Raw genomic sequence first — 24,894 nt, forward strand, 5'->3', positions numbered from 1 at the left:
CATTATTCAGAACCTGATAGAATCTATCGACTAAATGTACAATCGCATGCTTTGACCCGTGGTTTTTTTCGAAAATGCTTTCATCCGCAAAAGCCTGTATGCAATTTATTATTTTCCTGCCAATTTTCGCTCGCCGCAGGAAAAAAGAATAACCAAACGCAATATTCGAAGGCTTTCTTATCCCCATAAAAAAGTTTGTTAATGTTATAAGGGCCCTGTGTTGAAATAAAGACATTATAAATATATGTTAATACAGAACTTACAGAATTTTTATTATCGCACAAATTTAGAAACATACGTTAGGAAAGCCTAGTTTTTTTGTTAAATATACAGGATTTTCTGTAAATATTACAAAAAAACGCATACTCTATTCATTCCGTAAGATTAACGGCCACTTTTTTCTCCGTGAATGGACCGTTTTTCGTGGAGTGCATTTTGTGGAAATGCGACTTAAGGCGGCAGAAAACTTAAAAATATTGCAAATGAATAGCAAAGAACGTCTACTGGTACTTGGCGCCGTATTGGGTAGGTTATGACTTTCATACCGTTTAAAATGAAACACAATATCAGAAAAAAGAAGTCATGAAGGCATTATTCCTTCGGAAAATATCGCTTGTGGCGATAATGCATTTCGAGGTGAGTATGGAGTTTTATAGATGTAGTCTATCTTGATTAAAACTTTGAAAACAAGCTTTTTCTTAAATATTGTTATTAAAAAATCATTGACATACTCAATCCTAAAGTTTATGCAGCATTTAGATAAACAGGAATTTCACTTCACAGAACTTCGTGTTCGCTTTACGCCTAGCTGACTTCCAACTTCAACAGATACTGTGAGTAGAACTCTATCTAGATGGCAACCGTCGTTAGCAAAGTTGTTTTGTTACAGCTTACATGCACCCGAATTTTGACCAACTGTTTAAAAATAAATTGCGCCGAAAAGTTTACTATCCGTCAAGAAACACATTTCCATTACTTGCAGGGGTTGGTACACTTATACACTAGCAGTGATAAAAAAAACTAAAAAAAATATCTCCAAGAAGGCGAGGTTGCGATATTATACACTCCTAACTCGGTAACTAGATCATAAACTTGCTGCTCTCTTACAAAAGAATTAGACTTTTATTTGCTTCGAGTTTCACGGAACAAATTCATCAACACCACTCACTCTGGATTTTAAAAATCGCTAATAAAAAGCTGAAGCGAAACTCGACTTTAATCCCTTGATGAAATCTCGCGTCGACTGCAAAGCCAGCGGCGCAAGCACATTTATTTATCATCCAGTGCTTTGAGATTATTTTGTTCGGCGAGCTTTAAGCTCTAGCGAATAGAGAAATAGAGATAAACGAAGCTGGCAGCATTTAACGTGGCTTTCGTAATGCAAGCAAAGCGCCATTCGTCTCCGTAGGTTTTTGCAGAGCGCATTTTTCGCGCGCTGCAAAATATTGAAGCGGACGTTAAAATTCAACGATGCGAAACTGTGAAAATTTTGGACGCTCGAGGCAATGACATAGAAACGCACGTGGCCACAAATAGCTGTCTGTTGAAAGTTTTTATGGATTTTCTTTAACAAAGGTTACTAACTACTATAGCAAAGAGTACATTTTTATTATAGGGCAAAAAGATTGTATTGATCAATTCAATAATCACACGATTACAGTGCTGATCTAAGATTAAAATGGTATACGATATATATATGCAAAAGACGATTCGTTTTGTGTTTAGAATTTTGTAAGAAATGTTGCTCTAATATCAAAAAGAGGTGCTTTTTAATAATAGGATTGTTTAACGCGCATAATTGGTAAAATATGTGAATTTAGGAAATGCTCAAATATAGGCTCAGTTCAGTAACAATAGCTGCAGTGCAAACATAAAAAACTTGTTTGTTTCATTATTCTTGAAAACTATTGATTTTAGAACAAATATACCTATGACTGAAAATCTCTCTTTATTTATAATCTAGATCTTCACAGAAAGATTTATTCCAAAAACTTACTATTTTGAGAGATAATTAAAGAATTTCAAGTTTGTAACTTGAATGAAAAAAAATACCAATTTTTTGGGCATTTTGATCAAAAATGAATTCTGGAAAATATAAGAAGTACAGATTATTCGTTTAAAATTTTCATTCAAAGTTAAAAAGTACTTTGAATGTCGAGAAACATTATCTTTAACTTCCATGATACATGAAAAGCTAAGCTCGAAATTTAAAAAAATGTATGCTATAATCCTAGAATTTTTCGGAGATATTCAAACACACAAGTTTATAATATAGCGATAACCTAGTTCATTTTTAAACTATCAAGTTCCACGTATATGTAGATTTAAATTTTGTGGCAAGAGAAGCACCGCTTGGCTTGGCAACACGTGCCTCAAATGTGAACATCTACACACGTTTATACTGTATATCTATTCAATGTATAAACCACACTTCGGAACGTCACGTTGTCAGCGCCATCCCGCAATTTGAAGCCATGAAACTATTCGCGTTTAATAGCGTGTGACAATTTGTCACGTCACCAATTATTGGATGTTTTTATAATCAGCGGCTTCATTATTTAAAAAATTAATATATTACGCTGAGCATGTCTATGTGGCTTATTTAACTTTATATTTTCTTTAAATAATGCAATTTTAATCATTATATTCTAGCTAGCACTCTAAATCCCGGTTTTGAGTTATATCTCAAGTTACAAATTTATAAAATTGCAGTGTTTAAACAAAATGAAAACTTTAATGAGCTGAACAGACTTTATCTTATACATTTGTAACTCTTTTCCAAAAATTCAATACAATATATTAATTTTTCTTATTCTAAAACCGTCAAATATAGAAACATTTAATAATTAATAATGTGACCAACAGTATCATGCACTTAAAGCAGACTTCAGGAAGGTTGAATGAAAGTTTGAAGATGTATCTTCTATACGGAAATTGTAACATCGTTGAGGAAATGCGAGAAACATAATCGCCGAAGACCAAAGCTGATAGAAACCTACGCTAATTCAAACGGACACTTCCTGGACCACGGAAAACTCATTTAAACTAACAACATTCACATATAATCATTCATGCCGTCTAGATTCCAGACATTCGTATACATCATACTAGAATTTGAAATTTCCCCAACAGTAATCCCGTTGAAGTTATGAAGCCAAAAGCATCAGTTGCACATATTTATCAAAGGGAACAAACAGAATTTAACTTTTAGTGTGTTATAAATTAGCGTGTTTTGGTGCAGATATCATAAGCTGTCTAATGCTATGAGAATTAGATGTGACTAAAAACTAGAAACTGTATAGCTAGGAAATTCGCCTATAGCACTAACAGTTTATGTCAAATCGATTTTTTAACGTTCTAACACTCTAATTTATTTAGTAACATTATAATTCTAATTTATTTAATCTTACGCTCCATTTTATAAATATTGGAAACAAAATTGATATAGTTAACATAAATTGAAGAAAAGTCGTAACTCGACGATAAAGCAATCAGGTCATAGTCGCATGGAAAATAATTGAAAGAAAATTTATTACATCGAAATCATAAACATGCATAAATATTTATCCAGATTTAAATCTTATGCAATGTATCGCTCTGTTGAGCTGTTGGAAATAGGCATGATGCATATTTCTCCGAAGTCCAGTATATCTTTGATGGCCATAATTGAAGGCTTGAAATAAAGTAATGAGTAAAACTTCTAGTGCCTGAAGTTGGGGGGAGGGGACTAAACTTTGGTTGAATTCAAGCAATAAAGGACCTCTCCACTCTAAGTGTCAGAAAGTTAAAATCGGTTCTTGGATCTAGGCCCTTAATTTGAAAATGGAGCTTTCACAAACCAAGTATAATTATTTATCAATATTATAACATCGCAAGCATCTTCGCACGGGGCGATTAATACTGTATTCGTAAATGTTATTTACACGACTTGGATAATCAATTTAGATTAAATTATAAATAGATTACAACTCCCTAATTTATTCAAACAAAAACAAAGCACATGAGAATCCTAAAGATGTAGATTTGCAGAAATGCAGTGATCGAATGCCAGATTACTTATAGCTTTACTCATTTCGACATCTTTTTACCATCTATGGTATTGATCATATCAAGTGACTTAAGTGCTGCAAATAGATTTCCTAGTGAGACACAAAATATTCCTTACAAAATTCGTTTTCCTAATACTATACCATAATTCCCTCATTGAAACCATAACACATTATACGGTCGTTGGAAGTCAAATCCTCTTGACTTAGATAATTTTCTGTTTTCCACGCCACTGCACACATCTAAAACGAGAATTGAGAAAAAACTCCACACGGACGAACTCGAAATTCAAGCGTTGAAAGCATTTCGAATTCTGAGCAGAATCCTGGATAACGTTAGTTCAGATCAGCGGTATCTGTAACCGTGAACTGCTTTTATTGAATCTCACTTTCTTGTTCGATACGACTTCTCACTAGGTATAGCTTACATTGAAGATACGTGAAAAATAATTTAAGTGGATAGCCAAAAGCATGGGAGTTTACATTCCGCAAGCGTTACTGGTTTAAACTTTTACAGATAAACGATAGTCGCTTACTTTCCTGAATGTACATCTAAAAATTATTAGAAATATATTCTAAAGTACTCCAGATGACCTCTCGATAAAGGAGTGGCACGTCTTATTGAAAGCAACACGTTCTTCTGAAAGGACAGGGTGAAAGAAAATGTCTTTCACGAAATTCATTTTCCTATTTTCGCTAGCAGACGCTTGCAGTTGGAGGGAATTTCGCCTCGCCTTATTGCGCATAACGCTCTATAAAGGTGGAAACTCATCGCCAAGAGTATAATGAAAGGAGTCGACTGCCACCACATGCATCGTTAAAATCACTTGAGAGTAACATTCCAACGTTGCCCTTATCCCAGTATCCGGTATACAGCCATACGGTTTGCACTGGCGCTTCTCGCCGCGAAATCTATTCAATTTACTTTTTCCAGTGTGGAATCCATTCCACCCTCCGATGAAAAAGCAACGAACCCAAAGCACGAGAACTTGAAAACCTAGAATGAAATTTCTTGACGTTTAAAACACCAAAGAAGTACTTCTATTGTAACTTTGGTCTCTCCCCGTCTCGAATAATTTAACGAGTTTCATTAGTGACCAGATCCTATTGTATCGCTTAAAGAATCCAAATTGTTCAGTCAAAAGCAAGAAAAAAGCATTAATGTATCTGCCCTATAAATCAAATTCTCCGAAGCTTGATTTCCCGTATACTTTGCATTATCATTTTATTTGAAACATTATGAGTTTAAACTATTACACTGTATTGTATTTGGTTGATACATAAAATTAAGATTTTATAAGCGAGATTCCAAAGAAATTAATTTTCTGTTTCTTCAACTTTTAGAATATTCGTTCTTCTTATATCTAAGGAGGCATTTACAGATCATGAAATGTTCGCATTTTGGCCAATTGTTATGACTTGTGACAATGAACAAATAATCCAGTGTTATATTTGCAATATCAAACAAATTTACATTTTAAAAAATAGATAAATAACTTTTTTGAAAATTCATGAAGTCGTTAATGTGTCTGAAAGCTGCCAAAAGTCTGAGAGGAAATTGAAATTTTTAAAGTTCAATTAAATCTAGACAAGCGCATTGAAATTTAATCTTCTTCGCGTAAAACGCAGATCTGAATTTCAAGAGTTTGAATTCTAACCTGTATATTCTGAATTTTTTGCTATGCCCAAAAGTGTAATTACGCAGAAAAAATACATTTTTTAAAACTTCCACTGAATTAAAACAGTGTAATAATTAAAAAATCAATTTTGTCAAACTGTGACCTTGTAAATAAAAGTGCCTAAACCTCTTACATTTCGAATTTTCCACTTTAGAAGAAAAATTAATAAAAAAAAGCTTGAAAAATATTTAATTAAACATGAAAAACTAAATAAGTTACCAAAACAATTTTACCGAATTTAATAGTTTTAACCACACCGTGCATGTTACGAATAAGCTAATTGAAATTGGAATGGAAATTTCTAATGTGTCCCCTATGGGTTTACATTTCCCTTGCACCTTTCCCTTATTTCTTGACAGACACCCGTGTAGGAATCAAATCAGGGATCCGGCCGGGCCTGAGCCGGATAGCCCGTGTTTAAACCGGCACTGCTTGGGAAAACTAGCCGGCATCCGGCTAACAACTTTACGATAAACTGGTCGAATCCTGGCTTCAATGCCGGCCGGGAGCCAGTCGGAGAATTTGGCCACAAAGCGGTTAAAAAATGGTGTTTCAGGTGAGAAATTGGTAACTTGTATTGTCTTCTAAGGCTCATCGTAAAGAATACGGTGAATTTTAAAAGTCAAATCAAGTAACACAAATCTGGCGAGGAAATTAGAGTATAATTTCAATCACTGATGATGCAATCTCCTAGCAATTGTTTCATTTTGGAAAACAACGGATGATTCTAGGGCAAGAAGAAAGAAAGGGAAAAATATATACAAAACAGTATAGTTCAATTTAAAAAAATTATTATTAGCGCACTAAGTGGGCCATGTAATAGAATCGATAACAGATTTATTTAATAAGTTAAAAAATTCAAAAAAATTTAATGCTTTTTTTAATAATTTAAAAAAGCGCATTTCTGTGTCACTGTTCTAATAAATCTTTAAATGATACTTTTAAAATAGAAATTTATTTTGCATACATAATTAAGTCTTTGATACTGTCGCGGTTCTTAAAAAAGTGTAATTTCTATAAATAAATTATCCTGATCAGTCCCCGGTTGGCTTCCGACCATGAGATATAACTAGGGTTAGCCCAGCTAGTAACGGGTCGGCTCCGAACTAGGTAATCGGGTGAAAATGTTGCCCGGTCGGCTTCCAACCGTTTCCTGTCGATGAAACCCAGCCAGGGGTAGCCCGGTCGGGATCCGACCAAAAACCTTGTTGTAGTACAGCCAACCGGGGAAAATTAGAAAAAAATATGTTTCTATTGATATAATTGTGAAGAACAACAAAAGTGAGTTTTTGGACATTTTGTAATCATCACTTTTAATTTAAAATATTTTTTGTTCACATATAACGCAAAAAAGGTTCCTGAATTATTTATATGAAAATTCTTTTTTGTTCTACATAAGATCTAACCCATATTACTAGTATCAAGTCTGTGGTTTTGCGATGGTTTTCATTATTAAGAGAAAGGAAGTCTCTCAAATCCGTTAAGCAAATTCCTTTATACTCAACCATCAGAAGCTTAGCTTGTCTCCTTAGAAATAACAGCCTCGTTAACGGCGAATATATACCCGGAAGAATTTCAGGCGTACGTATTCTTGTATATTTTACAAGCACATAATATGATAATATCACTTTAATTCGCTCTCAGGAGGGTGGAATGAAAGGAATTAACGTCCCCGGTCGGCGAATACAGGATACTTGAAGGCGAATGTGTTATTCCTTTCGCCGTTTCCCCGCATCGTGCATTTCTCCTCGTTATGTGGTACGAGCTGAAGACATTTCCGCCAGTTTCCCACAAAAATTTTGACGCTCTAGGATAGAAAGAGGTTGTAGAAGAGACCAAGACAAGAGAAATTTCCATTTGCTCAGGGCAACCTAAGCAATAAAGTATATACTCTATTTACCGTAGACCTGCCGCCGCGCCATTCTGTTCATATGCTTATATTACCATTCGCAATAGTAACACCCCAACAAATACTCGACCTCACACATTTACGAAAGTTGCGGCAACCTTCTTTTCAATAGTCAGAAACCCTTGTAGGAAGAAAAATTCAATAGTGAGCGTGAGGAAATTATGCTCCATTTTCAATTGTAACTTGCGCCTTTTATTTTCTAAATTCCAACTTTTTAATCATACAATCTTTTTCTCTTTTTCTATTGAAAATCTATTCTATATTTATAGATTTTCAGCTTCAAGTAGCTGTAAATTACGCTTTGCATTCGTAAGAGTATAGTGATAATGGACGAACCATATTGTTCATAAATTATCTTGCGTTTTCACTTGTAATGCAATCACTCGCATGTTTTAGGATTTTCATAAATCCGGTTGGCCGTATTTGCATATCAAAGGCTAATCCGAACCAATTGAAATGAAAATACACAGCTCCCCCATGAATATAATTTTTCTAGGCGGCCGGAATGAAGCTCTTGGAATGGGATGCGATTTATTCGCACGGGGAATCCCACTACTATCAAAAAGAAGCAAGGGGGTAGGGGCGTGGACGAGACTCGGCGGCTCGAAGGGATTTAGTTTTTAGGCCGAGATAGGTGCGCTTTCGCAACACTCCTGTGCATTGAATCCCGGGAAATGGGACATCTATGGTCTACATCTTGATCTAAGTAAAGCCTGCAGTGGCTCAGCAGGAATTGAATACAAACTACAGCATTGCTAACGCTGATCGTATTCGTGACACTATAAACGTCGTAAGACGAGTATGAAAAGTGAAAATCATTATTTAACTGATTCTTAAAATAATTTGGTTAATTTAAAATAAGTTTGCGACAGTTTATCACTAAAATTTAAAATTTTGATCTAGATAATTGCTGTGAGAAGAATATTCGGAACCTTCCCTATCATTCCTTAAATTAATTTCTGCAATTTCCTTCCCTTTCTTATATCCTCACACTTTATCTGTAATATTTTCGTAGATACATATTTTACTAGCGTTCGAAATCAAAATTAGTGAGACATTAATAACAAAATATAGTATTTAGCTTCCCTAAATAACATCTTTTGGAATATTCACTAGATTGTTTTCAGATGTGGTTACTTTATTCGTTTGGACAACGTTGGTCGCATTATAGTAAGTGAGAAACAAATTATTTTATCCTTTAAAATATATTTAAAATGCTTAAATACGTGAAAAGTAAGCTTTTTCTCGTTTTTCACGTATATTCGTACAAATTACTATGCTTGAAGAGGATTTTCGAAACGATTTTGTAAGACATCTATTTTGCGAATCGATGCTATGAATACACATGCGAATTTTAGAAATAAGCATATTTTCACAGCAGGAAACTAAAAATATTCCTAAAATTCCTAAAAATACGGTAAGATAATTATACACAAATTTAGAAAAAAGCGTATTTGGTGAGAAGAATTAAAGGGCGTTAATTTATTTCCTCGGACGGTTGCTGCAAAAAATAGCGTGTCATGCACGTGCGCACAGGCAATTTCTACTCGTGTGATTTTAGCATTTGCTTTCAGCTCTTTGCACTCGTCTACGTTTTCGCACTCGCTTCGTTCGTACTCTAACCTCCGGCCCATGCTATTCTTGTACCCTTCTGAAAGTACAGCTAAAAAGTAATGAATTATATATAATGATTTTTTCGTTGAACAATTTTAAATTTATAACTAATAATAACAATTGTTTTCGTTATAAACAGATGTTGTTTCCTTATTTCACATTTTCTTTATAATACGTGCATAATTTCAGCCTCTTCCGATTTTTCAGTAATGAGTGGGTCCTCAAAGAATGTGGTGTAAAGGAAACACTGCCTGACAAGAGAAAAAGAAAGAAAATTATGGAGTGTGGTCGAAGGTGTCCATTAAAAATAACGTACGCTTTTGTTCGATTTTATCTTAATTTTTTTGCATGAAATGTCTACTTTCAGTTGAAGAAATAATGCTGTATTGCTACTTATGTTTTAAAATACGCATCAGAAAAGTATTTATAAAAATACAGCCGTTATGTATTAGAAAACAATTTATGGACGTAAGGTTTCAATATCGTGGTCTCAAACATTACTTTGAGTGATAGACAAGAAAGGGGATGTCACTGAGCATGCCAACTACCGTCCATTGCAGGCAGGTTTCAGGAGGATAGAGGTTGCTTGGACCAGATCTTTACCCTTTACACAATGATTCAAAATCGTCTGAGACTGAACGGAGGCAAAATTTTTGCACTATATGTTTACTTTAAAGGAGCTTTTGCCTCAGTTAATCATAATATCTTATGGAACAAATTAATCTTCATAGGTTGCGGGTAAAAATTTATTATATTGGTAACAGATTTCTATTCTAAAGCTATTATTGCGATCAAGGGAAATAAGGGCATCTCTGGATCGGTGGATGTAACGGAATGAGTCATGCAGGGAGAGTTCCTAACTCCAACAATGTTTACATTTTTAATTGCTCATTTACAATAATTTATGTATGTCAGAGGCATCAGGAGTGTATATATAGACCCTTTGATTGAAATACATAAGATTCTTGAAGAATTATTAGATTTATGCAGGATAAATGAGCTCAAAGTCAAGATAGAATACAAGAGAAGCCTTGATTTTCCAAAAAATATTAATGGATATGCTATTAGATTAAAAATAGGTAAATCCCTACTTACAGTTAGAGTTTTTGGGTCAATTCTCAATTAGATAGAGAAAACTCTAAATATATCCGAGTATCTATATCCGAAGAAAAGTTATCTAAGATTGAGAGAACTGGATACAATGAAAGATGATTTATCCACCCCAGAGAAATACAAATGAGCACGCCAGGTTAGAAATATATTTAAAAAGATTGGGATAGAGGGCGATTGGAAATTTCTTTCTCATACCTCTCTACAAAAGAATAAATCATCATGGATAAGAGATTGTGATGAAATATTATATCTAGAAGTTTTACAGAGAGCCCATCCGTCCTCTGCTTTAATGCTTTATCCTTAATTATACTTGCGAGAGTGACCTCAGAAATATTTATCTCGGTTTCATCAGAATTATCGACTTATCGATTTTCAAGAGATTTAGCAATATTTTCACGAATTTTAAGGAATTTCGAAACATTGCAAGGGAATTGAGAGGATTTTTGGGATTTTCACAATTTTTCGGGAATATTAAGGAATTTCATAGGATTTCCAGATATTGAAAATATTTCGAGGAATTTCAAAGAATTGTTTAGGTCTTTTAAAGCTTTCTATATATTTCTATTGAGCTTTGGAATATAAATCAAAATAAATTTGACGAGATTCCCAGCTATTTCAAAGATTTCGAGAGAAGGAACTTCACAGAAACTTTATAGGGATTTGAACCGGTTTTTACGAGAATTTTAATGAATAAACTTAATTTATTTTAAATTCCAGAGAATTTTCATTAATTTCATAACAATTTCGGGATATTTTAAAGATTTTCAAATACATCAGGACGTTTTAGGAGTTCTAAATGATTTTACCTGATTTCGAGGGATTTCTACGGATTTTCTACCGATTCCAAAGATTTCAAAGAATTCGAAAGTGTTTTAAGGAATTTGACAACATGTAAAGGATTTTATTAAATCTCCACAAATGTTAAGGGATTTCAAAGATTTCCAGTAGTTCTAAAGTTTTTTCTAGAGAACTTTGTAAAAAAGTTTAAGCTAAATTATATTGAAGGGACTTTAAGGGATTTTAAAGGATTTTAAGAGATATACAAAATTTCAAATGTGATTACTTTTTATATTCTTTTCATGCCACTATGAATATCTTGTGTATATGCAGCTGTTATATGTATTTGACAGGCTGACAACAAAATAGAAAAAAAGTGATTGTCTTTGATGTAGATTGTAAAATAAACTTTCTGGCATGTGAAATTAATAACTCTGAGTAAATGTCTGTTTGTTCTTCTGTTGCAGCGACAGTTTCGTGGCCAAGGCAGGAACAACCCTGCCCAATTGCAGGGGATTTTTGCATGAACGGCGGTACTTGTCTATTTTTCGAGACCGTCGGGGAGCCAGCATGCAGGTAAGAAGAATTTACATTATAGTCAAACATGAGGCTTAGGCTTATGTAAATTATTCTCGAAATATAGCTTATGCTGGAAAAAAATTCTGGAACATTTTTAAGCAATCAACTTCTAGTCTAGTGAGATGACAAGAAGTGCAGAGTGAAAATGCTAAAATTAATCAAATCGCTTGGGCCAGTAAAAACTTATGGATTCACAAGTTTTTCAAAAATTAAAAAAATCCTTGTGTTCAATGGGCGAGGAGACGGAAATTCGGGCCAAAAATTACTTTAAAATATCCTTGAAAGCAATATTCCACTGTTACCTAGACAAGTCAAATCAATATGCCTTATGCGCTGATTATTGAAGATTGTTCAATCTAACACAAAAATGAAGTTTCCCTTAATTGAACAATGAAAACTCAAGCCGGTATTAGCTAAAATTCAGAAAACATAAAAATAAATTTAATATTTCGAGCTTTTATCATTGAATGTAAGATCAAATGTCCCAGTAATCCTGAAACTTGGTTCTAATTTGAATGCATTTTGTAAAAAAGATATAAAAACTAACTAGTTACAAATCTCCAGTATAAATTTTTAATTCAAAACGGCAGACTAAATATGGCGGTGAAAATCTTATTATGGGGTCGGAGTTTTCAAAAAATGGTTACTTAGGATTTTTGTTGTCGCTGGATACACATCCGAGGATTAAATTTAGAATTTTAGTATTACGTTTTGAAAAATGTAAAGGACCATGTGCGAAATAAGTAGAGAAAGCCTTTCAGTGAAATTGTCTCATTACGAAATTTAATAAGCATCACCTGAAGCAGCAGAAAACCGAACATGACCGAACGTTGACAGGAAGACCGTGCTGTTAGCCCTAAATTATATGCGCTTAAATTTAGCTCTAAAATGTGACCAATTTTTACAATTTGTTGTTTAAATTAAACAAAAATTCCTGTATCTATCCTAATGGTTAATAAGATTAAAAAAAGATATGTATACTTCAAAATGTAAAAGATCCAGTTTGTCGGTATACTGAAAGAAATTAATTGCTGGTACAATCATACTGCGCGTTAGATCAGCCATCGATATGTCTATTCCAGCCATACAGATTGCTGATCTAACTCGCAATATAACTGTATCAGCAATTCATATCCATAATCTCCCGTGTTATTTTTTTCTTTCAAACGCTGAATATACCTTCTACTGGTTCGTTTTAGAACAAGGAAAAATAAAGAAAAGTTCAGTGCATTACATTTGGCTACTAGGTTTTATGCAAATTACAATGTTTCTGCCAATTAAACACGGTAAATACAGCAATTTGGTTATAGGTGCTAAAACGCAAATTGAACAAGTGTAGGGTGGCTAAGACAAACAAATGTTTTGCGATAACGGAATGTGTTTCTTTAAAGGAGAGAGATTTATTAGTGTACCGTGTGGGGTGAAAAAGTTTGCATTGCAGTGTGGGGCTTTGCCTTGAATATATATGATGAAGGTGAAGTCGATGGTATGTGGTGTGTATAAAAGGTGGGAGGCGAACCGATAGTATGCAGCTGCGATAAATGGGTTGTCTACTCGGTGCCTCGATTCATACACAAGGAACGTGCATTATTCGAAGTACCATGATCTGTATACATGGGGAAGTCGTTGGAGTGTCTACAAAGGAATCTCATTATCAGATGAATACTTTTATTGCGAAACAAGAATAAGGCAAAAGCACTGTCTCAGATGGCAATTAAAACTAGCAAGAACCTATTGAATACAATTTCTCGGGAAATGGAAGCGTTTTGGAGACTAAAAGAAGGAACGGCTTAAGAACAGGCTTTTTATTAAAAGAAATCAGATTTGTATAAAAGATTCTAGCCAACAAAGCTAATTTTAATCTATTCTATGAGCCGGAACTAACTACATCTAAAATGAAGTAGATACATTTCCGATTCTCAGAAGGGGACGCCAGTTTCAATAAACGAGATTGGTGTTAGTCAGTCCAAAGTTCAACCAGATGGAGATTTTTCTAAAAAGAGACGGTATACGAATAGCTAAAAGTAGGATATTAATGATAAATAAATCTGAAAATATGAGTAAGGAAAATTTCGCATTACTAAAAAGAGAGCTACAATTACATTGAGAAAAATTGAATAATATAAAAAGAGTTGATAAGGTATATAATATTCAGACAGGAAAAAGTTACTGCAATTCTAAAAACAAAAGTATTTGTTTTTTATTTTATAGACATGTAAATTCTAAACTGGCTTTTTTACAGACAAGTCATTATTAACACACAAAAAAACGTTATTTTCGACTTACAGTGAAGGGGTTGGTGGTACATGTAGATAGTGGTGTTTGTTAAATAGAAATGCTCCAAAAGAGATAGGAATAGGATGTATATAATTCGGTATGTAAAAGAATGTACCAACGAAATGCATTCTAAAACATCGAATATGAGGCGAAGACAAAACAAAAAGAATATTTAAAAAAAATCGCTGTAAATCGAAATTGTGGAAAGTGGTATTCAAAAAGAAATTATAGGGTAGCAGGGATAAGGAAAGAGCGATGAAACTAGAAATTCAAGAAAGAACACACGAAAAACAGACATAACAATAAAAAAGTTAAAAAGCAAAAAATGCTTTGAGTGGTATAGAAGAGGCAGTAAAAAATAAATAAATGTGCATGTGTGTATCTGAAATGTGTCCAAATCAAATGTATGTATATAAAATAGCTCAGAACGAAATGACGACATTGCAAAGGTTTAATATAATTAGTACGTAAGTTGCCAATGCATATAGGTCACCTCAAAATCAAAACATATGAGCATGTCTCCAAATAAACAGGGAATGTATTTCAAATTAATTTGCAATTTATAGTTTTTTTGATTGCGGTATTATTTTAGTAGTAAATTCAGATTAGTGAAGTGCATATTAATCAAGAAACTTCCAGTATCCATGGTATTTCTCTTATTTCAATTTAGTCAAGTTTCAGAAGAGTTGTGGCTCAGTGCCAAAATTTTTATCTATCAGGAGAGATAATCAGTTGCAGAAGCAGGAAGAGATCGACATACGTCGCACATGTACCTGTATATGCTATTTCTGTTTTTTCGTACGACCTGATTCTCTGATAAAGCCAATAAACCCTCGTCAACCGAAAGGACGGCGGTCAGTCGAAGCTATATCCACCTTCCTGGATCGATTCGTTCCTAACTCGTCTGCCACTTCCCTGGGGTACTTTTATCCCCAGGATCACGAGTACGAGTCTGCTGCCAAATTTTTTTAACGAGTTTCCGGTTGCGCAGACCACCATAGAAAGCGTACAAATTTCCCTATCCATTGGGATTTTCGTTCTCAAAATCAGTCCAAACGAGGACTGATTTTGCCTGCCAAATGCATTTTTCCTATACTGGAAAATTTGAAAGCCTCTATTTCACATTTTTGACTGGACGAAAAATATTAAATGTATTTAATGAATTTCTCAATTTTCTACTTAAGCATATAAATTCTGTTTTCTCTTGTTTAAAACAGAACATAATTTTAAACAAAATATCCGCCAGTGAGCTGCAAGCTAGGAAGTTTCATAGCATTAGACTTGAGCCGAAACGATCCTATCAGCAATATCAGATATCCAGTTAATAAAAAAAAACCCTAACCAAGCAAGTTCTTTGAAGCGGAACTCTATTCTGCCATGATTGTTTTGGAAGATGGTCAAAGTTGAAAGTAAAAATAAAACCCCATCCGAAAAATAATATCCTGGAGCTGAGAGCAAAAACTGGAAGGAACTACGGAAGAAATATAATATGCGGCTTAAGCAGTAGATAAGTCGTAGTCGATAAGAAAGCCACTCTCAAACTCAGTTAAACAGTTTGATTAGCTAAAGTTCGGGTCAACTCAAAATGGTTAGTCCAAACTTCTCTTTCATTCCGCTTTCCTCTGCCTGACTCTGTTCTTCGTCCGCTATTCTCAGGATAAAATTGTAGAAATAATCACATAGACGTGCCGCCGCCTTCATTCGGGTGAAAATCTGTAAGCATTCGTATCTTAAATTATTAAGGAAAAGCAAATCACAGGCAATATTTAATTAAGAAGATTCAATATTAATTTTCTGAGTGCACGAAAAGTATAATTCGTCTTACGACACCTACATGAAAAAGTCGCCTTTCGATGGCTGCGAAGCATGTGGAATTTTTTTTTGCGCGATAATAAACCGAAGTCTGTGCATATTGCACATGCATATCTGGATCCATTCACAATTGATTGTAACACAATATTAAGTCAGCCATTTTCCTTGCTGTCGCGCGAAACTTACCATGAAAATGGACAACCTAACATTTCTAAATTGCTGATATACACATGCCAAAAGTATCCAACTGTTATTATTACCCTACTCTCTTGAAGCGACTTTTTTACACAGTCATGACAATAAATACTGTGAATTTTTGTTTAAATCTGTATTATCATCAGAGAAATTGCAAACACCCATCAGTAAAGATATATTTTTCACCCACCGTAAAAATAGAAATCAACACTATTTTTCTATGTAAACTCTTGAAATAGCAGAAAAATACTCAAAGTCTTTTCAGGTTAGATTGAGCTACGAATTAAAAAAAATTTTAATTAGATTTTCTCTGAAAGCAGATCTTCTCCTTTCGCTCTGCTTAGTCCAGACACCATACCCAGTCCTGTCGGATCTTATATGTCGCCAAAATATTTTGAGTGATTCGAATGCAGAACGATCACCTGATTCCGAATCGGTGTGGTACGTCTTCGGCAGATTGTGCGTTCTCGAGATATTCGCAATTAATCAATTTTTTAATTACTCCCGATTAATGATTTTCCATTAAACGTATTTCGATTTTTTTTTCTGCACTTTATTGGCTCATTACAGGACGAATAAAAAACGTTAAAACATATTTGCCCTTTGACGAATATTTATTGCACAATAGCAACTAATAGGCGAAAAAATTTGAAAAAAATTCTATCTGCCATATCTTCAAAAATATGATCTAAAAGAGAAATATTATTTTAATTTATGAAAATAACACCCAAAATACACACTTTTTACAATGAAAACTATTTCTCTAAAGTTAATACTTTCCTGGCAAAATTGAGTTTTATTGGGTGAAATTCTGCGGTGTGATAATAAATAGTAATTTTTAGTAAATTAAATTCATGTTAGAGACAATATTTTTGCTGAAATATATTATGGCTCTTCCCAGACACAAAGTTCCTGTGAAATTATAGTGAAATTCTTTAAATTTAAGCAACGACGCATGGATAATCAATTACGGGATATCAAATACTAACAACTTTTCTACAAAAAGTTATGAATGTTTAAAATTTAGCATGATAATTCTCTAAAGTACCACTGAAAAAATAATGTTAAGAAAAAATTATTTATACGAAAACTGTAACCTGAAGAACAATCTAAAATCAAATTATGTATCTTCAGTTCTATATACAGTGGAAACTTGGCACGAAGCTTAAACAATCTTAAATATTATATAAATTTCAGTCATAGAATTTAAATTTCTTAATTTTTATTTATTTAGTAGTTATAAACTTGACTTTTTTTAAGAATTCGACAATGGGTTCGATAAGTGACATTGTAAACTTGGAAGCGCTCATGTGGCCGGCTGGTTCGGACCCCATAGGCGTGGAAATAGAAAATGCTAGAAGAAGGGTTTATGGGTCCATTCGGCACTGTGAAACTATTTTGCTGTTATAAGAAATTAATTAATTTCTACAAAAATAATTTTCTTTTATATCCTTGAAAAACTAGAATCAGAATAAAATTAAAAAAGGGTGAAAATTGATTTCAGTTTTTAATATTTTACAGAAAACTTAGGGTGAAGTTTCCTTTTGGAATGTCTTACTTTTTTTTAAAAAGTAAGACATTCTTTTTACCTCAGGAATGTCTCACGTTTTTTAATTTTCATTTTTGTAGAACAAATTGGAAGTGATTTAAAGGAAGTGTGTGTATCTACATAATTCGGCTATTAGTGCCGAAGTTTCGGTATATTTTTGCAGATTTCAAATTAAAAATTTAGAAGCTGTTTAAGAATTATGAAAGGCTTCAAAAGGATAAAAACATTTTCCTAAGATTCTTCGGAAAATAAAAAATGATTCTTTACTTTTTTCCTATTCTTTTAAGAGAATATTTTCAAAGATTTTCAAAGATTTCCAAAATTGTGAAAAAGAATGTGGAATATTCGAAGGAATTTTTTTTACATTTATAAAATTTACTCTGAATTGTAAGAATAATTAAAAAATATAATTTTAAATAACTCAAATTTTGCTTATCGTGTTCAAACAATTTTGGTAACTTAAAAAAATTCCTTTAAAATATTCCAAATTATGTTTTGAAAATTGTGGAAATCTTTGAAAATGTTTTCTTAAAATATTTTTGAACATAAGAAATCATTTTACATTTTCCTTGGAATGTTCAAAAAATGTTTTTTTTTTTATTTTGAATCCTTTTAGAATTATTAAAAAGCTTCTAAAATTTGTATTTGAAATTTGCACAAATCTACATTTTGTTTTAAATGAGGCTGCAGCAAATGCTCGAAAATTTCGATACGAATAGGCGAATGTTGTCAGAACACAGAACTCGTTTAAATTATTTAAAATCATTTTAAATTTTACATTAATTTTGAAACTTTTTAAAACTTAACGTGACTCTCGTTTTTTCTATGAATAATAAGCAGGATTTGCTAAAAATTGTATAAAAAAAAGTCATTAGTTTTGAAAGATATTTATAAATTCTGAAAAAATTATTTAAAATTTTAAAAAATTTAAATTAAATTCTAGATTTCTCTGGATTTTGAAATAAAATGTTGAAGGTTTTCAAGGATGTTTTAGTCTTTACAATAATTTAACCTTTAATTTTCAAGGTGTTGCGTTAAATAATGTTAATTTTTGAATTTTTAATGTTTCTAACTTAAACTTTCTTTAAAAAATCTAAATTTGAAAATCTGAACGTTCATTGATTGAATGTTCAACTTAAGACAGTGAAAATAATAACGCCGATTTATATTTTTGGAACCGAATTTGAATCTTTGAAATCTATAGTTTATAAAAGATAAAAATTCTAAATTTTGCAGTATATCTGCATTTCATTTTAAATTGTTTAATTGAAAAGTGTTAGTACCTAACTTCCATTTTATACGTGCAAATTATTGAGCATTTGAGTATAACATTTTTTTATCTAAAAACAAAAAAAGCAAGAGTTCCACTTTGAGTGCTTTAATTTGTAATATATTTTTTATTACTTCAAATGGAATTTTTTTAGCTTTGGAGATAAAATTTGTTTATTTTATTGACCGTGAAAAATTTTTGCGAACTGGGAAAAAACCGGAAAATTTCCGAGGTTTTTCTTCTTCGATTAAAATGGCCACACCGACGATACCATAAATATATTAGATGAATGATGAATAATTTAGAGATATTACTATACATACTGACACGATATGTAACTGCATATACAATAATAAAGTACATGAAAAAACTATTTCATAATAGTAATCTTATAAATGAGTCTGCATAATTTTTTTACCTTAACCAAACACAATTTCTTTACAAAATTAAATCAGTTTTCCTGGAAGAATAATTCAGTGCATAATATTGTGGCTGAGTTGGCCCCCAACCCTTGCTCGGTATCTACGACGATTCGACGCCAATGGCTTTTGACCTGGCCGGTCGTTAGCAAGATTCCCAGTTTACGACATCACTTATCGCCCTATTGTCAAACTCTCCCAAAAAAAGGAAATTTGATAAACAATTTTTTCTGGACATCATTGTTTTAGTGGTACTTAAGAGAATTATCATGCTAAATTTCAAACATTTATAACTTTTTGTAGAAAAGTTGTTAGTATTTGAAGCCCCGTAATTGATTATTCATGCGTCGTTGCTTAAATTTAAGAAATTTCAGCATAATTTCACAGGAACTTTGTCCCTGGGAACAGCAACAATATATTTTAGCAAAAATATTGTCTCTAACATGAACTTAATTTACTAAAAATTTCTATTTATTATCACACCGCAGAATTTCACCCAATAAAACTCAATTTTGCCAGGAAAGTATAAACTTTAGAGAAATAGTTTTTATTATAAAAAGTGTGTATTTTAGCTGTTATTTTCATAGATTAAAAAAATATTTCTCTTTTAGATTATATTTTTGGAGATATGGCAGATAGAATTTTTTTCCCATTTTTTCGCCTATTAGTTGCTATTGTGCAGTAAATATTCATCGGAGGGCAAATATGTTTGAACGTTTTTTATTCGTTCTATAATGAGCTAATAAAGTGCAGAAAAAAAATCGAAATAAGTTTAATGGAAAATCATTAATCGGGGGCAATTAAAAAAATTGATTAATTGCGGATGTCTCGAGAACGCACAATCTGCCGAAGACGTACCACACCGATTCGGAATAAGGGGATCATTCTGCATACGAATCAATCAAAATATTTTGGCGACATATAAGATCCGACAGGACTGGGTATGGCGACTGGGCTAACTGGGAATCGAAGCACAGAACTTCTGATGGCTGATCAGGTGGTTTTCCCTTAAGCTACTAGAGAGATTGAATGAAGAATCCTTTTTCAGAAATAGACGCATTATTTCACTAGGTCAAATTTTTCAAGTAATATATCTTATCATTAGAGAGATGGTCACCACCTATCAGTGTAGATATCTTTTTCACCCACGTAAGAACAGAAATCAACACTATCGGTCTAAGTTAACACTTTCCTTAAGCTACTATACTCTGTTCATCGAGAGAATGATCAACAGGAACGACGAATTTTTGTCCAGTCCGCGAAAAGTGTCAGAAAGATTTATGGCCGTAGAAAAAACTTGGAATGCCTACGCGCTCTCTTCTTATCTCTCTAGTAGCTTAAGGGAAATCACCCAACTGACAATCAGAAGTTCTGTGGTTCGATTCCAAGCGGAGCGAAGGGAAAAGATTTTTTTTAAATAATTTAATTAAGAAATGAATACTATCTATAACCCGTGGTGAGCACTAGAGCTTCAGACAAATGTGCATGGGCAGCACTTCTAACAAATGCTTAGAGTTCAGCACTTGTTGCACAAAGTATCACTTCGTAATCTACGAATGCACAGTTATAAAAATATTCAGCTGTTCACATTTTTAGTGTTATAAACTATGAATCTATTTTATAGTTAGAAAAAATGTTTCGTTAGGTCGTAGTTGAAATTAATTTTGAAATAAAACCTTATTCTACTATGAAACTAAAACCTTGTGTTTTAAATTTCTTACAGTTATAGATTTGAATTTAAGTAATAAACATCTCAACAATATAAGTTTCATACATTAGTGAAAGATAAATTTCTCCCGCGATGAATTTAAAAAATATCTATTTCAATATTTACTTTGAATGATGGGCGTTTAAAATTCTTCTAATTGTAAAAAGAAAAAATATTTCTGAAACAGCTCTTGTGGAGAATTGTGACCCCCATTACTCTTTCCCTTCGACGACCATCACTCGTAAAACATAAAAAAATAAACGAAACTAACGCTTCTACGTACAACTGGAATGAATTAATCCAATAAACAGTACCGCAATGAGTTTTCGAGCTTAGCTAGCCGGTTGAAGGGGACAAAAGAAAAAAAATTGTTAACAAAACGAATGCTTACACATATTCGTATTATTTCCTCCAATATTAGAAGATGCACCAGGTCAGATTTAGGATATTCAACTACTCTTTTATTTTCAGTGGATGTTAATATTCTAATAAATAGTTTTAACCCTCAAAGCACACACCCATTTTTTCGACCACGGGGCGCACTGTGGGTCTGTGAGACCCCGTGCGCTTTTTCGCGATCTACCATTTTAAAATTACTCATCTGATAATCTTGAAAACTTTTTTAGATATTCCTTAAACATTGTAGAACCAATTCGACTAGTTTAGAAAAGTCGATGGAATTATTCACAAATCAAAATTTTTCGAAAGAAAAAATTCTCAAAAATTGGAATTGTTTCAATTTTTGATATTTCTATCATAAAAAATATTCCTCAAAAAATCGATCTGAGGTTCTGAGTGACCCATAGTGTGTTACGAGATTTAAAGAAATTTTTGCATTATAATTTACATCGGAAAAACTGATTACAATGAATCATACTAGAAACCGCTCAGTGCACAGTTTTTTAGGCAGGATTTCTTTACTTCAATCAATACAAACTTCTTTTTAAATTATTTTGTTTATTTTTACAGTAATACTAAATGATGAATTCTAAATGTAGATGAATTTCATGTTTGCAATTAATTGAGTAAGTCACTTAATTTCAACCAGAAATGGAGCTTAAGTAATGCTTTTGATGATTAACTTACAGGCTTGTTGAGTTTAGGATGATTTTCATTCGCACGCTCTGAACCTACGCCTTCCTCTACTAAAATTCAGATTCTTGCATTACTGTGTTACAAAACATTTAATAGATTGAAAACATTTTTTGGTTGAATCTACCGAATACTTTGAAAATGCATTTTACCAGAATCAAGCAACATATTTAGTTGATTTGACTAAAATGTTTGGTTGAAAACATTTTAGAAACTACAGGTATGTGCGCATATGGTATGAATGCGAACTCCAATTTGGCATGACAGACCACGTGTGAGAGTTTACAGCGTTGCAAAAAAGCACCGTAAAAAGTAATCCTTTTGCATTGTCGCGATCCTTGAGTGATCCGGAAACACATTCGAAAGGGCGCTGGAGAAATGTCTATTCATCTTCCGCTATTTCCCGGATTATTCATAAAATATTAAATCGAGGCTTGTTTTGTGTATGAGAAAGAGAGAAAACCTCTTCGTATATTTCTTCTTTTACGCCTTGCCTGATACCGAAAACTCATTAGTCATGATTTTATAAATAACCTTGCCGAAAATATGTGATTATTATTATTTTAATCTACGTGATTACCTAATAGTATGTGGTTGAGTTTTTGACAAATAAAAAAAAACATTTTTAAATTAAATGAACAGTAAACATAACAGAACAATGAACATAAACCCTTGGAGTTGTAAACATAATTTATTTGTAATAAATCTTACGCGACGGTTTATTGCTACGCGACGAATTGTCGTGTCTTGTGATATTTAGTAGTTAAACGATTTTCTAAATAGTTACCACAAGATAAGAGAATTCTACGGCGATAATCTTTTACAATGCAATATGTGCGTATGGTTAGATGGACTGAAAGTTTTGGTTCAATTACTGAAAATCATTTCTTAGGCCAACAAAAACAATTAACTGATTTAAAAAAGATATTCTCTTAGATCAACCAAAATGTTTTCTTGGATTAATCCAAATTTTTACTTCCATCAACCAAAATATTTACTTTGATCAACCAAAATATATGATACAATACCAATTCTTACTAATCCATTAAATTTCGTAGGTCAACCAAATATTTAGGTGTTAATATAATAACCATACTCTAGGGTTGAATCAATCAATATTTTGCCAATTTGACTGACTTCGAGTTTAGGGTTATTCAATTTAATCTAAAGAACAGATTAAGAACTTCCATGCCACATGTACTTTCGATACGTAAAACGAGCGCAAAGTATGATACATCAATATTTGAAGAGCGGAAACTAGAAGTTATACTGCGTTTGAAACGACGGACCGACACGGGAGGAAGGGGTGCACCTAGATCCCGTAATACCACTGCTTTTCGGCTTTCGCTTTCGAGATTTCGATAGCCTTCTTCCCTCAAGCCCTTGGCATTCCACTCTCATACTGATGGTATTACGTATATGGTCTCGCAGACTACACCTTTAAAAAATAACGCGCATATGTTCATACACTGGAAGCACTTCCTGCTTTGGGCAAAGCGCCCAGACCTTTTTCTGCCGCCACCATCGAAGAATCTTCCTTTTCGGTATTCATTATTTTAAAGAAGAGCACGATGCTTTTCCATCAAATATTGCCACCACCTTGGGATGAAACTTTGTTGCTTACCAAAAAATCTGTCAAGATAAAGTGCCTCCGAGATTTTGTGCCTGCATTGGCTTATATTAAAGCTGCTTTTATTTGGACAAACTCGAGTTTAGAAATAATTGTATAGATAATATATTTAAGCAAAAAAGTCTTGCGAGTCTCGCATTCGAGCAAAAAATGCAATATATATACTAGGCAGTCTGATAAGTCCCTGAAAAATGAAACACGGAGACGTTTTTTTGGCCAAAGTCGGTTTTATTTTTCAACGTACTCTTCTTTTAGGTCGATACAGTGAGTTCAACGATTTTCTAACTTTTTGATACCGTCCGAAAAGTACTCGATCGGAAGGTCTCCAAAATACGCCTCAGTTTCAGCTATGAGCTCCTCATTTGAGTAAAAACGCTTACCGGTGAGCCATCTCTTGAGGTTAGGGAACAAGTAATTTTCGCTGGGGGCCAGTTCTGGTGAATACGGTGGCTGAAGAACCAATTCGAAGCCTATTTCATGCAATTTTGCTTGTGCAACTAAGCATGAATGAACAGGCGCATAGTCGTGATGATAAAGCGGTTTTTTCTTCTTCAAATGCGGTCGTTTTTCGGCGATTTCGATTTTCAATCGGTCCACTAATGATGAATAGTATGCTCAGGTTATGGTTTTACCTTTTTCAAGATAGTCCACGAACATTATGCCATGTGCATCCCAAAATACGGAGGCCATAACCTTTCTGACCCATTGTTGCGTTTTTGGACGTTTCGGAGCACTTTGGCCCGGTGGAACCCACTGTTTTGTCTGTTGCGTTGACTCAGGAGTGTAGTAGTGGATCCAGGTTTGATCCATGGTTATGAATCGGCGCAAAAACTCGGTCGGCTTACGCGAAAATAATGCCAAATTCTGCTGGCACGTTGTCACACGAATTCGTTTTTGGTCCACTGTGAGCAAACGCGGCACCCATCGCGCTCAGAGATTCTTCATGCCCAAAACTGAATGCACGATATTGCCCACACGTTCCAATGATATGCCTACAGCATTAGCTACCTCTCTCAATTTCACTTTGGGGTCATTCAACATCATATCATGGATTTTTTCGACATTTTCTGGTGTAGTGACCTCTTTTGAGCGCCCAGATCGTTCAGCATCAACTGTGCTCGTACGTCGCTTCTCAGTGCTGTAACTTGTAAATGCGTAAACATAAATGGCTGAAGTTTTGACAGGCGTCATTTGAAGGATCAAGCTCGACGAAAATGGTTCACAT

General features: G+C 33.4%; 1 protein-coding gene across 1 annotated transcript in view; it reads left to right on the forward strand.

Moving 5' to 3' along the window:
* Positions 1-24,894, forward strand: part of LOC117180291 (protein vein) — a 499,073-nt gene that overhangs the window by 374,135 nt on the left and 100,044 nt on the right. Inside the window, exon 4 of the mRNA XM_033372709.1 lies at positions 11,606-11,714. Coding sequence (XP_033228600.1) covers positions 11,606-11,714 — 109 coding nt within the window. The remainder of the gene's footprint in view (positions 1-11,605; positions 11,715-24,894) is intronic.

This window comes from Belonocnema kinseyi, chromosome 1, assembly GCF_010883055.1.
Source record: "Belonocnema kinseyi isolate 2016_QV_RU_SX_M_011 chromosome 1, B_treatae_v1, whole genome shotgun sequence".
In the NCBI taxonomy this organism is placed as follows: Eukaryota; Metazoa; Arthropoda; class Insecta; order Hymenoptera; family Cynipidae; genus Belonocnema; species Belonocnema kinseyi.